This window comes from Lissotriton helveticus, chromosome 8 (assembly GCF_964261635.1).
Source record: "Lissotriton helveticus chromosome 8, aLisHel1.1, whole genome shotgun sequence".
Classification (NCBI taxonomy): Eukaryota; Metazoa; Chordata; class Amphibia; order Caudata; family Salamandridae; genus Lissotriton; species Lissotriton helveticus.
In genome coordinates, this window is record NC_136069.1 from 407393485 (window position 1) to 407408674 (window position 15190).

Genomic DNA, 15190 nt, shown 5'->3' on the forward strand with positions numbered 1-15190 from the left:
CCAACAAGTTGAAAATTTCCGTTTGATGTCGCACTGCAGATCTAGTGTTCAGCATGACAGCGGAAATAGTGGGGATAGGGACAGGGACACATAGGCTGGGGGCGGGCAGTGTGGTAGGCGAGAGATCAGGCCTGAGGCCAGGCAGGTAAGCATCAGGGCAGGCAATGCCGTGTGCTGTGATACATGCAAGTGTAGTCAGATCTAATGAGTAGCCAGCATGTAAAGAATGTAATACCTGCGAGGAGTAAGTACGGGCATGATGGTCTAGCCCTAGTCCCGGCCTGGCGCGGAGGGGCGCAGACGGGCAGGACTTTGGCACGACTTCGGCGCGAAGTCGGCGCTCCCGCTGCGCTCGTCCGCTGCGCTTCCGCCATTGCATCATTTAAGTGTAGAAAAGAAAACCACTAGCCCGCTGACCTGCCAGTCGGCCAGCAGGGCGGAAGTGAGGATGAGGGGGCGGAGGAGGGGTTTCGTGCTCGTATGGTCACCGCCGCTGCAATCGGCACAAGCCGTGGCGGATCGGTGCCTAGAGCCAAAGAGCATAAAAAGTGCAAACAAACGCGTTGCGCCGAGGAGCGGCGATCTGAGGCAGGTAGGAGAATTGTTTTCCACTCAACAGTTCACCCAGTAGCACAATACACAAAATATTTACACATAGCGCGATATGTCAGGTTTAAAAAGTTTTAAAATTAGAAGCCTGGGGAGCGCGTGGCCTCAGCAGCCGCTCTCACCAACAGTAAGCACCGAATGCCGGCTGCGTGATGCTTTTTAATGCCTATTCTAACCACTAGCCCGCTGACCTGCCAGTCGGCCAGCAGGGCGGAAGTGAGGATAAGGTCCAGACAATAACTATGTTGTATAATGTCCAACGCCCTCTGATCTGATGTTATGGAATTCCAGGTGGGGAAAAACTTCTGTAATCGCCCCCGGACAGGAGTGAGATGATCGAAGGGAAGGAGAAGAGAGTCACTGCTTGGTGTTGGTTGGGGCACCACATGAGAAAGCACCTCTGCCCCGACATTTGGAGTGGTTACTTCTGTATGTGCCTCTGAAGTACCCTCTTGTGGGAGAGCTGTGAATTTGGGGTCTGTAGGAGAAGGAAGAGGCATCAGAAGATGCTCTTTCGAACCTGCCATATATGATGAACGACTAAAGAAATCACTGAAGGTGGATGTTTGGAGCACACCCATGGACTTAGCAACCTCTGAGTTCATCTTCATCTTTTCAAGCACTTGGTCCACTTGTTGGCCAAACTGGTGTTCCTTACCAACGGGGACGTTTGAAAGGGTCTGCTGGACTTCTGGCTTGAAGCCAGAGATACACAGCCAAGCAGGACACTGGTGTTAATACCTCTGGCAGCTGTATCTGCGGAGTCTAAGACACATCTTATGGAGGAATTGGAGAGGAGTTTGCACTCTTGGACAAGTTCTTGCCCTCTCTTCCTATGCTCCTCTGAGAGGTACTGGGAGAGTTCCTCCAACTTGTACCAGTGGGCACAATCATATCTGGCTAAGAGGCATTGTGAATTTGCAATCCGCCAGTGATTGGCAGACTGCGCAGCCACACGTTTTCCCTGTAGCACCGATCTGCTTAGACTCTTTATCAGGAGGTGGAGCGTCAGCAGTGGTTTGCGAAGTAGCCCTTTTACAGGCATTAGAAATGACAAGAGTCGGGGAAGTTCCCTTTGAATACAAGAAGAATCTGAGGATGCAGCTTTGTATTTTTTTCTTTTGTTTTAAAATCAACCCATGGCATGATTATACGTGCTTGCACAGTGTTTTTAAAGAAGTCATCTGTGTGACGCATCCTGCCCTTCAACATAGGGAGGTATTGGGAAGCCCTATGTGAAGTAGATAAGGTTTCAAAAAGAAAATCCTCCTCTATGGGCTCTATTAGAAGCGGGCCCCATGTTACGCTGCAGCTCTACTGATGAGTTCTTGATATGAGGTAGTGTCATCAGGAAGGTCTGGATCAGTGTCCCCAGGGGGATCCACACCATAATCTGGCCAGGGGACTATGGTGCATCATAAGAATCATCCACCACTCCAGCCCACCCATGAAAGAATGTGGGGATTCTGTAGAGTAATGTCTAGGGGATCACACTAAGAATGAGGTGGGGAAGGTAGGTGGTGGAGGTGGGGGAATGAGGAGTAGCGATGGTGGTAATGGTGGTGGAGAAACAGGTGGAAGAGGGTACAAGGGGCTAATGGCCTTGTCCTCCTTCCTTGCACCGGCAAGTCAATTGCTTCTACAAAGGAGAGTTGGTGCTGACACCATAGTCTTTGTTAGGATACGGCCAGTCTGAGGCTGGATATGTATCTTCTTTTGCTTTGGATCAAGCCGCTCCTGCATGGTCTGAGGTATTAGCTCCACCGGAAGACCGGGAGCCGATTTCAGCGCCTGTACCGACATTTTCGGTGCCAATGCAGGTTGGGGTGGTGGTACCAAGGTGGTTAGTGCCGAAGCACTCGGAGCAGAGGTTCTGGAGTATGGAACCTAAAGGGTTCATCGGTGCTTTTGGTGCCGAACCCAAGGGCGGGGAGCAGTAGTAGTTTTCCAAATTTCGAAGCATAAAGATGGTCATGCATGCGATAACAATGCCAACAAGGGAATGGGTGGATTACGAACTGAAAGGAGTCCGCAACGGTCTTGAACTGGAGTGCAGTAATGTACGTTCGCACCTGACCGCGCAAAACAAAATAAATCTAACAATGGAGTCGATGCTCATGCTTATTATCACCAAGAGGAAGAGTCACTTTACTTCGTAACTCGAAAGACGTCTTCAAAGAAAAAGAACTCACACAGATCCGGACCAAACACTAGATGGCATGAGTACGCAAATTATGGGTATATACAGCCACACATGCCTCAAACTATACATTTCATTAAATACATCATGAACGACTCCCTTCATTTACAATACAACAGGATATGGCAGGGAACACCCTTATATAGCCAGTATAATAGCCAATAGAGTGATTTGACCTGGACCACACTCAGATGCAGTAACATGCATTATACATGCGTGGTATCGGTTAATGGAAGCCTTAGGATACTCGCTGATTTTCTCGCCTTGATCACGAATATTCTAGAATCCATTGATCCCAGCATCATATCAGATGACAACTATGAAACATGGGATTGCTCACCATTAGGGATCTTTTTGTTGACTGAGAATTTATTTCACTGGAACATGTTTAACCAAGGAATAGGAATACCACTAGACTTCAGCAAATACTCAGAGGATTCATCCCAGACTGCCAGAAGAGGTTTCCAATGTCAACGGCTCTTATTATGATACACACATGTACATCCCCTCGAGGACTACTAAACAGATTGTAGAATTCAACATGGGACATCTGAAGCGATGGCAATATCAGAAACAATTGCACTAAAAAAAATGGGCAAGAGATACGAAAATAGCTATTGGATAGTCTGGCAATATTTCTGTGCATAAATGAGGACAGTGCCAGTGAACAGCAGACTCTGTTTAATACACTTACATTTTATACATAGGGTTTACTGTTTTACAGCTGGTTTGCAGTGAAAGGGGCTCACTGTCGAACCAAAGTGTATAAGGTGTAAGCACGTTCTAGGGAAGATTATTATCATTTGGCATGGAGCTTTCCAATAATTTACTCATACTGGGAAGACGTATTCAATACTTTATCAAAAAGACACTTGTGCAGAGGACCTCAGATCCCTGACTGGCATGGATTGGCTGTGTTAAGGATCTACCCAAATCCACATGTAAATTTGAAGCGATTCCTTGTGTAATGGCAATGATGTGAGGGAGGAAGAGGCCCAGTCCCAATGGAGAAAGCCTGGATTACAGATCAAATTCACTGTAATGAAATGCTGGATATTTATGTTACGCTCTTACTGTTGAAATCCCGACCTAGGGACATATGGGGCCCACTGCGAGAATATCTTATACAGCTTAACAACCATTCTTAGTGTGTTGAGGAGCCTCCTATACAAACTCTAATATGACGAACAGCAAAACAGGACAATCTGCTAAACAAAACTGCTGAACATTACTCACATTTACTACCCTGTAGAATACTGCAAAGTGAAATAATTGTATCCTGTGTTCTTGCTATTATATGAATGTATGTGCAAACTGCTTTGAATACTGCCATAAGATAATTATGAATAACTGGTAATGCTCATTTAGTGTTTTCAAATATTTTGAGTTACTATCATTGACTGGGATGCAAATCTGTTTTGGAATGGTTATTGTTTGACGAAAACTATAAATAAATGTATTTTTAAATCTTCAACTTTGTTGCAACATAGTGAATGCTGACTTTTAAACTCCTTTTCTTAATAGGGTCAGGAGAGGAACAGAAAAATAGGAAACTAAAAGGTGAAATCTTGAATTTTTAAACTTACATTCTAGGAACAATGAAGCATCTTGAGTTGGTCCTCTAGGTTTCACTTCCTGTAGCAAAAGGACTTTAGATAGAGAACTGCCATTGTTGGGCAGTAAATGCTGTCAGCACAGCTCCAGAACCTTCCTCACTCAGCTCCCATGCAGTCTGGGGAGCTGGCACAGCACTCTTGAAAAGAAGCTCCATCCATGTGTTAAGCATGTATGAGCAACACAGCATGCCAAAAGAGAGATGCTTGAAGTGCATCGAAGACGGTATCCCCCTGTGAGACTTACGCACCCTCTACCGCTAAGCAAAGTGAGAACAGCCCACCTCGAGTCCCGCCAAAAAGGGAACACTTGCCTGCACCACAATTAAGGGGCAACAACAAGATTGTAAAGGATTCTCTGGTTCCAAAAAGGGAAAAACAGACACAACTGTTTTTTTTCTGTTGAAATGAAATTTCCAAGGCACTCTGGGGAAGAATACAGGGTTTATCCTTAAAACAGATTGTTGCTGTGAAACATTATGAAAAAATCCAGGAAATCAAAGCTGAGAGCATCTTCATAGACGTTCCCTTCAGAAAAAACAGGAGTTTGAAAGGCATTGCTAGTCAAAGAAATGTGGATACCTAGCAAAATAGTGCAGACTCTCTCTACTGATTTTCAGTGACCCTATACACAGGTTGGTCGAAATGCAAACTTTCCCAAGCAGATGGTCAAACTGGTTAGGGTGAGTCTTTTGTGTTCAGGTAGGGTTCTGGTGTTGATCTGAACTGAGGATGAAAAACAAATTAGAGTGAAAATGTTGCAGTGTTTCCGAGGAATAGGCCAGCGGACATTCAATGGACTGTATATCCAGAATGGTGATTTTTCTGTGCAGGGATCCACAATTGTGTGTTGCATGCATGACAAGATTCATGTTACAAATTAAACACCATATACATGTGGGAAATAGAAGGAAATGTGGTGTGGGTCACGCACACCTCTTTGTATCAACCTGTGCGGTTGTGGTGTGCTTCAAGGATGTCACCCCCTGACAAGAAGGTGTAGTAATCCAATACAGTCAGTGGTACCTAAGGTAAGTACCAACTCCTCGAGCACAACCTTAAACTGAGAAATTCACTCTTTAAACCAAAGTTGCATAGAAACGTTGTCCATGTTTAATTCACATGTCTTAAATCATATCCATTCAAATGAACTATATGTTCAATCCAATTGTTGCATTTAGATATTTCCACAATTTCCCTCCCGATGCATTTCGGACCTCAGTCCTTCGTCAGGGGAATCCTAAAAAGGCAAAGACATCGTCTAAGAATCGCACCCCGAGGTTGAAGTAACCAATTTACATTGAAATTGTGAACAGTGAACTAAGGTGCTCAGCCCATAATAAACCATTGCGCAGTTGTCGTTGTGCTGAATCGTGCTATTAGCGTAATCACCGTGTTTGCTCAATGTGACCAAAAAATAATACTCATCAAGTTCACAATATGATAACCAGTTCCAAAGCGCCCAGTGCTTAATAAACGGTGCTCATATCCACATCATTCACATACAATCGCGTGCTCTGTGCCTAATATGTTAAACCATATCCCTAGATCGAAAAGTGAAATAGCGATTTCAAACTTACTGGAAAATGTGTAATGAGAGCCCGTGTCCCACTCGTGTGCTCGCCGGCGTCTACCAACTGAATTCAAACGTGAACGCAAACATAAATAAGGGGTGATCGAATGCATGCAAACCCGGCGGTCTGTGGCGGCCATCTTGTAGTGGTGTAAAAATCTCCCAAACTGTTCATGAGTCAATTTAAAACGAATCATGTGGTGCAAGTGAACTATCAAATAAACCTCATTATTTGAACAAGTGATACTGATCAAAGCTAGAACGGCAATTAATGTTCAAATAAACACATAACATTAGAGTAACATTCAAAATACAGTGAAGGCAAGTATCAGTGTCCATGGTAATATTTTACAGGTAACATATAAATTCCATCCGATCATTGAGACCGGATGGTTTCATGGATTGAAGGAACTTAATCCAGTGATTCTCACGCTGTAATAAAAAATCATTATTGTCTCTGCCATCCCGTTTGTTAACCACTTCTACAGCAGCAAATCGCAATTGACTGATATTATGTCGATTGTCTTTGAAGTGTACAGCAAGATTAGATTTCAGATTCATTGTTCTTATATTGCTTTTGTGCTCATTTATCCTCAGTTTCAGTTTTCTTGACGTTTTGCCAGTGTAAACCAAGCCACAAGGGCATTTGATGATGTATATCACATTCTCAGTGTCACATGTTGCATTTAGTTTGAGTCTGATATTCGTGCCCTTAAGAGGATGTTTCAGTATAGGACCTTTTATCATATTATTGCAATTCTTACAATTTAAACAAGGCTGGTTTCCTTTGAAGATGGTTTGCTCATGTTGCCCAGGATGTTTGATGATTTCTTTCAGATTTCTACCTCTTTTGTAGGCAAATAATGGCTGTTGATTGAAAATACCATTAAAGTCTTGTTCTCCACTAATGATCGGCCAATGTCGCAAAATTGAGGCCTTGTATGCCTTAGATGATTCTGAAAATTTGGATACCACCACAGGTCTTTTGGTATCCCCTTTGGCTTTTGTCATTAATGTATCTTGTCGTGTAAGATTGTCACATCGTTCCTTAGCTTTGATCAAAATGTTCTCTGGATATCCTCTTTGCTCAAAACGTTCCAGCATTTGTTGTGCTTGCAATTCATATTCAGATTCATCGGATACGATCCTTTTAACCCGAAGAAGCTGTGAGAAAGGGAGGTGATTCTTTAATGGTCTCTGATGGTAAGAATTATAATGCAAGATGTTATTTTTATCCGTTTCCTTTCTATACAGATTGGTTTCCAGGTGGTTCCCAACCCGCATCACTCTGACATCCAGGAATGTGATAGTTGACTGGTTCACTTCATGCGTGAACTGATTACGATCATTGATGTTGTTCAAGTTTGTTAATGCTGATGATAATGATTCCAGATCTCCATGCCATAAGACGAAAATATCGTCTATATACCTCAGAAACATTTTGGCATGTTGTATCCACTGGGTCTGGTTTAGGATGTGGTTGTTCTCAAAGTATTGCATGAATGCGTTAGCGTACACAGGTGCCGCACAGTTGCCCATGGATGTCCCGGACAGCTGTGCGTACAGCTGGTCACTCCAAGAAAAATAGCTTTGATATAAAGTGAAATGCATCAGCTGCATGATGAAAATTTGAAAATCTTCGGCCAAGTCTGAGTGAAGCAAAATATTTTCCACTGCTTCCATCCCCAAATCATGGGGAATGCTCGTATAAAGGGATTTTACGTCTATAGAGCATAGCCAGATGTTATCACCTTCCTCAAACATGATTTCCTTGATCTTTAACAAAAAATCTGTAGTGTCTTTTACGTATGTACAAGACTGCTGTATTAGAGGCTGTAAGTATCGATCAATGAGCTTGCCAGTATTCTCATGTATACTCCCACGAGTCGAGACAATTGGCCTGAATGGTGGTGATGTTAAACTCTTATGAACTTTCGGAAGCATGTACATGCTAGGAGTGCGTGGATTGATAGTGGTCAAATACTTCCTGGTTTTAGAATTTATAGTTCCATTTTCTTCAGCCATTGACACTATGTTCATCAATACCTCATTGTACTGGGTAGTAGGGTTACACAGCAGGAGGCCATAGGTGTTGGTGTCTGCAAGATGTTCTTGAACCCGTTCATTGTAGAACGTAGTGTCCATTAAGACTAGTGCCCCTCCCTTATCTGCAGTCTGATAAGTAATGTCTTTCTTCTTTGCCAGATTATTCAATGTAGAGTATTCCTTACTAGTTAGATTCAAGTGTTTCTTCTTCCTAGTGAAGGTGATGCTGCTGATGTCATTTTTAACCAGTTTCTCAAAAGTGTCTAGGGACTTGTGACTAACGGGTGCCATGAAGGTGCTCCTTGCTCTTAATCCTTTCAGTTGGTCAGTGCGTTCACCCTCTGGTGGTGGCATCACGTTTTCAAAGAAGTGCCTCAATCGCAAATTGCGCATAAATTTGAACAAACTGATTTCCAATTCTAACTCATTGGTATGACTAGTAGGGATAAACGAGGTGCCTTTTTGTAGTACTTTGATCTCCTGATTAGATAACGTGTAGGAGGAAATGTTTATCACGAGGTTGTTTTCTTTGTTTTCTCTACTCTCTTGTTCAGAGTTGAACTCCTCATGTCTCTCCCCGTCTCTCTTTCCTTTTCTTTTGGCCTGGCTCCTCCTGGGTCGTCTCTTTCTTCTGATCCCTCGCCTAAAAAAGGAACCGCAGAGGGGGTTGATGATTCGGTGCTGGTTGTAGGTTTACTCACATCGACCGAAGACGAGCAGATGTGAGTAAACCTACAACCAGCACCGAATCATCAACCCCCTCTGCGGTTCCTTTTTTAGGCGAGGGATCAGAAGAAAGAGACGACCCAGGAGGAGCCAGGCCAAAAGAAAAGGAAAGAGAGACGGGGAGAGACATGAGGAGTTCAACTCTGAACAAGAGAGTAGAGAAAACAAAGAAAACAACCTCGTGATAAACATTTCCTCCTACACGTTATCTAATCAGGAGATCAAAGTACTACAAAAAGGCACCTCGTTTATCCCTACTAGTCATACCAATGAGTTAGAATTGGAAATCAGTTTGTTCAAATTTATGCGCAATTTGCGATTGAGGCACTTCTTTGAAAACGTGATGCCACCACCAGAGGGTGAACGCACTGACCAACTGAAAGGATTAAGAGCAAGGAGCACCTTCATGGCACCCGTTAGTCACAAGTCCCTAGACACTTTTGAGAAACTGGTTAAAAATGACATCAGCAGCATCACCTTCACTAGGAAGAAGAAACACTTGAATCTAACTAGTAAGGAATACTCTACATTGAATAATCTGGCAAAGAAGAAAGACATTACTTATCAGACTGCAGATAAGGGAGGGGCACTAGTCTTAATGGACACTACGTTCTACAATGAACGGGTTCAAGAACATCTTGCAGACACCAACACCTATGGCCTCCTGCTGTGTAACCCTACTACCCAGTACAATGAGGTATTGATGAACATAGTGTCAATGGCTGAAGAAAATGGAACTATAAATTCTAAAACCAGGAAGTATTTGACCACTATCAATCCACGCACTCCTAGCATGTACATGCTTCCGAAAGTTCATAAGAGTTTAACATCACCACCATTCAGGCCAATTGTCTCGACTCGTGGGAGTATACATGAGAATACTGGCAAGCTCATTGATCGATACTTACAGCCTCTAATACAGCAGTCTTGTACATACGTAAAAGACACTACAGATTTTTTGTTAAAGATCAAGGAAATCATGTTTGAGGAAGGTGATAACATCTGGCTATGCTCTATAGACGTAAAATCCCTTTATACGAGCATTCCCCATGATTTGGGGATGGAAGCAGTGGAAAATATTTTGCTTCACTCAGACTTGGCCGAAGATTTTCAAATTTTCATCATGCAGCTGATGCATTTCACTTTATATCAAAGCTATTTTTCTTGGAGTGACCAGCTGTACGCACAGCTGTCCGGGACATCCATGGGCAACTGTGCGGCACCTGTGTACGCTAACGCATTCATGCAATACTTTGAGAACAACCACATCCTAAACCAGACCCAGTGGATACAACATGCCAAAGTGTTTCTGAGGTATATAGACGATATTTTCGTCTTATGGCATGGAGATCTGGAATCATTATCATCAGCATTAACAAACTTGAACAACATCAATGATCGTATTCAGTTCACGCATGAAGTGAACCAGTCAACTATCACATTCCTGGATGTCAGAGTGATGCGGGTTGGGAACCACCTGGAAACCAATCTGTATAGAAAGGAAACGGATAAAAATAACATCTTGCATTATAATTCTTACCATCAGAGACCATTAAAGAATCACCTCCCTTTCTCACAGCTTCTTCGGGTTAAAAGGATCGTATCCGATGAATCTGAATATGAATTGCAAGCACAACAAATGCTGGAACGTTTTGAGCAAAGAGGATATCCAGAGAACATTTTGATCAAAGCTAAGGAACGATGTGACAATCTTACACGACAAGATACATTAATGACAAAAGCCAAAGGGGATACCAAAAGACCTGTGGTGGTATCCAAATTTTCAGAATCATCTAAGGCATACAAGGCCTCAATTTTGCGACATTGGCCGATCATTAGTGGAGAACAAGACTTTAATGGTATTTTCAATCAACAGCCATTATTTGCCTACAAAAGAGGTAGAAACCTGAAAGAAATCATCAAACATCCTGGGCAACATGAGCAAACCATCTTCAAAGGAAACCAGCCTTGTTTAAATTGTAAGAATTGCAATAATATGATAAAAGGTCCTATACTGAAACATCCTCTTAAGGGCACGAATATCAGACTCAAACTAAATGCAACATGTGACACTGAGAATGTGATATACATCATCAAATGCCCTTGTGGCTTGGTTTACACTGGCAAAACGTCAAGAAAACTGAAACTGAGGATAAATGAGCACAAAAGCAATATAAGAACAATGAATCTGAAATCTAATCTTGCTGTACACTTCAAAGACAATCGACAGAATATCAGTCAATTGCGATTTGCTGCTGTAGAAGTGGTTAACAAACGGGATGGCAGAGACAATAATGATTTTTTATTACAGCGTGAGAATCACTGGATTAAGTTCCTTCAATCCATGAAACCATCCGGTTTTAATGATCGGATGGAATTTATATGTTACCTGTAAAATATTACCATGGACACTGATACTTGCCTTCACTGTATTTTGAATGTTACTCTAATGTTATGTGTTTATTTGAACATTAATTGCCCTTCTAGCTTTGATCAGTATCACTTGTTCAAATAATGAGGTTTATTTGATAGTTCACTTGCACCACATGATTCGTTTTAAATTGACTCATGAACAGTTTGGGAGATTTTTACACCACTACAAGATGGCCGCCACAGACCGCCGGGTTTGCATGCATTCGATCACCCCTTATTTATGTTTGCGTTCACGTTTGAATTCAGTTGGTAGACGCCGGCGAGCACACGAGTGGGACGCGGGCTCTCATTACACATTTTCCAGTAAGTTTGAAATCGCTATTTCACTTTTCGATCTAGGGATATGGTTTAACATATTAGGCACAGAGCACGCGATTGTATGTGAATGATGTGGATATGAGCACCGTTTATTAAGCACTGGGCGCTTTGGAACTGGTTATCATATTGTGAACTTGATGAGTATTATTTTTTGGTCACATTGAGCAAACACGGTGATTACGCTAATAGCACGATTCAGCACAACGACAACTGCGCAATGGTTTATTATGGGCTGAGCACCTTAGTTCACTGTTCACAATTTCAATGTAAATTGGTTACTTGAACCTCGGGGTGCGATTCTTAGACGATGTCTTTGCCTTTTTAGGATTCCCCTGACGAAGGACTGAGGTCCGAAATGCATCGGGAGGGAAATTGTGGAAATATCTAAATGCAACAATTGGATTGAACATATAGTTCATTTGAATGGATATGATTTAAGACATGTGAATTAAACATGGACAACGTTTCTATGCAACTTTGGTTTAAAGAGTGAATTTCTCAGTTTAAGGTTGTGCTCGAGGAGTTGGTACTTACCTTAGGTACCACTGACTGTATTGGAAATAGAAGGAACTCACTCATAAAAACGTATTGAATATTATTGAGAGAGGGCAGAGTAAAATCCCTGTCCCATGCAAATAGGTAAAGAGACCTGTAAATTTGACAAACATCTCAAAAAATGCCACCAACAATATTTAGTCTGACACTAGCGAGAGGGCAGAAACCCCATTTTCCTATGACTGAGTAAGTGTCTGAAGAACTTCCAGTTTATTGACGCCCTGTGCTCTATTGGAAAGCAGCACAAAAATAGAACATGCATTTCCACTCGGCTATGGTGTACAGTCCGCGCGGAGAAAAAGGGTCACTCTGAATGTCAAACGAATGGACAAGGTGGCCAAACAGTGAAAGAACTCTTGTCCCCGCAGTCAGTGGCACTCACAAGAATGAACTTTGATGGTATGGTTTCTAAATATACCTGACTTGGGAGGCTATGGCCATGGATGAAACACAAAAATAAAAGCCATAAATAAACATATCTGACAAGTAAACATACTTTGCATTGACAAGGTTACCACATTTGAAGGAATGCTTCCAAATACAAAATATTTATTAAACGGCAAACCTATGATTGCGTGATCAAGATAAATATCATGACAATATCATAGAATTAACACATTGCAATAATTTGTTTAAACCAATTGTGTATGTTTTTATCAGATGCATTTGCACTTTATTACCTGATGTACTTTGATTGGAAAGGTACTGAGTTGGAGGTGGTAAGCCTGGAGCTATAACGTTGGCTAAAGGGACCAAGCCTGCATTGTTGTATGCACCTAAACAAACACAAAAACCTGTGGTTATTTGTTTGCATTTGAAATAATGAAAAGTTGCCATACAGAAAACATTTGACTTATAATCTGTATGCCTTTTCTCATCATCAACCAATGCACACTGCTGACATCTCTTAGTAACACTAGAAACGTCTTCTTCGAAAGCTAGGATATTCACATTTGGGTGTAGCAGGCTTTGCTATAGGATTGCCAACTCGTCTCATTGCTACACCCATTCCCAGCAAAATCTCACATGGACTAACAGTCCTGTGACTTCTATACTTCCCACAATATACTTTTAGATCCAAACAATAGAGGCAAAGAAGTCTGGAGAAAGTTTGTTCACGTAGTGTGACACGGTGTAAAGGTTCTCTAGCAAATGTTCCTCTACCGAACACACTGATGCTATTTTCCTAAAAGTACTAACCTCATTGTCCTTGGGACGAACTGGGATGGTTGCCACAAAGCAAACACTTAAAAAATCAACATTTCTGCTACTTTCTTGCCCACTGCAGTACCCATCTGATGGTTCAACTCTGATGCCTAGGCCTTTATCCCACGCGTCGAAGTATGAATGGGATAGAGATTTCAAGTCTCCTATTGTCAGTCAGTGGACACACATATACCGGAACACATATCGAGGCAGGCCTTCTTGTCTGTCTCAGGTTTTTCTAGCATGTATTACTACCATCATTTATGTATATTAGCATCATATATTGGTTGGTGCAAGCACGTCCCTGTTGTCACACTCATTCCTAGGGTACCACACCACCATAATACCTATTTAGGCCACCAATTTACCCTATCTTCACGTGTGAATTGGTGGCCTTAATAGGTAACATGGGGGCACGGTACCCTTTGAGTGAGTGTGACAACAGGGATTCGTGTCCACCAACCAGAATAGCAGGACACTAATAGGGTGTGTTTGAGGGTCCATAAACTTTTTTGTAACAAATAATCAGACACACAGGCCAATAGTTACGCAAGATGCCATAAATTAAAAAAAATAAAACAAGTAAGTGCCTGGCAAGCAATATAGTATATGACGAAAGAAAAAAGGTATACAATAGTAGGGAAAAGTTACTATGAGTGGAGACATACTAAAAATGGGAGAATTAGAAGAGAAGCAATAAGATAGTTAGCTGGGTGCAAGGTGGTAAAGTATTGAAAATGTAAAAGTCACCCATTTGCTTTTTCTTGAAGGGAAGCAAGTTGGGATTGAGAGTGAGATACTCAGTACATATTCCAGATTCTCGAGGCTTGATATGAGACTTAGTTTTAAGTATACCTTAGATATTATTCCTTTGAAGGGAAAATAAATGACTTGCACAAATCTGAGTGAATGACGATCATCAGGTTCTAAAACAACACTGTAACTGAATCGGTCATGCCTATGTAAAGCTAAGGCTAAAACGTGTAATTTGATAACTCATGGTAAAGAAGCTTTGCTCCAAGGAGGGAGAAACACATAAAGAGGAAGGGAAGCCATCAAATAACAGGCAGGGATATAAGACTTACAAGAAACGCAAGCAATTGGTTGATGCATTGTCCAAGGTCTAAAGGAGACACCTTAAAAATAGGTTTAAGAAAATACATTTTCAGCCCTGACAAAAGGTGGCAGCAGTTTCCAATAAATAGGAGCATCATGGAAGCGAGTGCCTATTTGTACATTATTAAGGAGCACACCCGCAATTACATTTCTTTTAATCTTTCTTTTAATAGAAAATATTCGGATTAAGATTTACGGTTTTCAATTTCTAGAAGTAACAGTTTACGTGGAACGTTTGACACACTTCATAGCACATTTTATTAACACCCTTCCAACTTGTAGGTTTCACATCTCTCTGCCCACATGGTATATGCACACTGTCCTGAACAGTGTTGCCTGCCTCATCATATTCTCAGGCAACTTAAATGTCAGCATTACAGCACGTAATATCCCTTTTCCAGATATCTCTCCTATTCATCAAGCCGTATATCGAATGAATAGGTGACTCGCCCCAGAGACTGAACCTAAATCTTGGATGTATAGCTTTCAAACGCTGCTATTATCTGATTAACTTTCAACAGACATGTGGGCTGCCTGCACTCTGCAACTGTTCAAACAACCACACACACACAAGGGGCTCTGGGAATACCTTTCATTTACTGTCGTGAGAAGGGGTTACTTAATTTAACCGACTCTTTCAGAGACCAGCAGAAAAGTTGAAAAGGCAGCCACATTTCTAACCTCCTTTGGGAAGAGGAGCTAGAAATCAAAAGGACATTGTGGGGCACTACATTTTGTCGTACGGATAGAAAAAGAGAATTGAAAGGATTAACCACTGATTCTTTTTTTCCCCAA

At 41.9% G+C, this 15190-nt stretch overlaps 1 protein-coding gene across 5 annotated transcripts in view; it reads right to left on the minus strand.

The window, feature by feature from the left end:
• Positions 1 to 15190, minus strand: part of PROSER1 (proline and serine rich 1) — a 209071-nt gene that overhangs the window by 79482 nt on the left and 114399 nt on the right. For all 5 annotated transcript variants that reach the window (XM_078657239.1, XM_078657238.1, XM_078657236.1 and 2 more), the window contains one exon: positions 12754 to 12849. In XM_078657239.1, coding sequence (XP_078513365.1) covers positions 12754 to 12849 — 96 coding nt within the window. The remainder of the gene's footprint in view (positions 1 to 12753; positions 12850 to 15190) is intronic.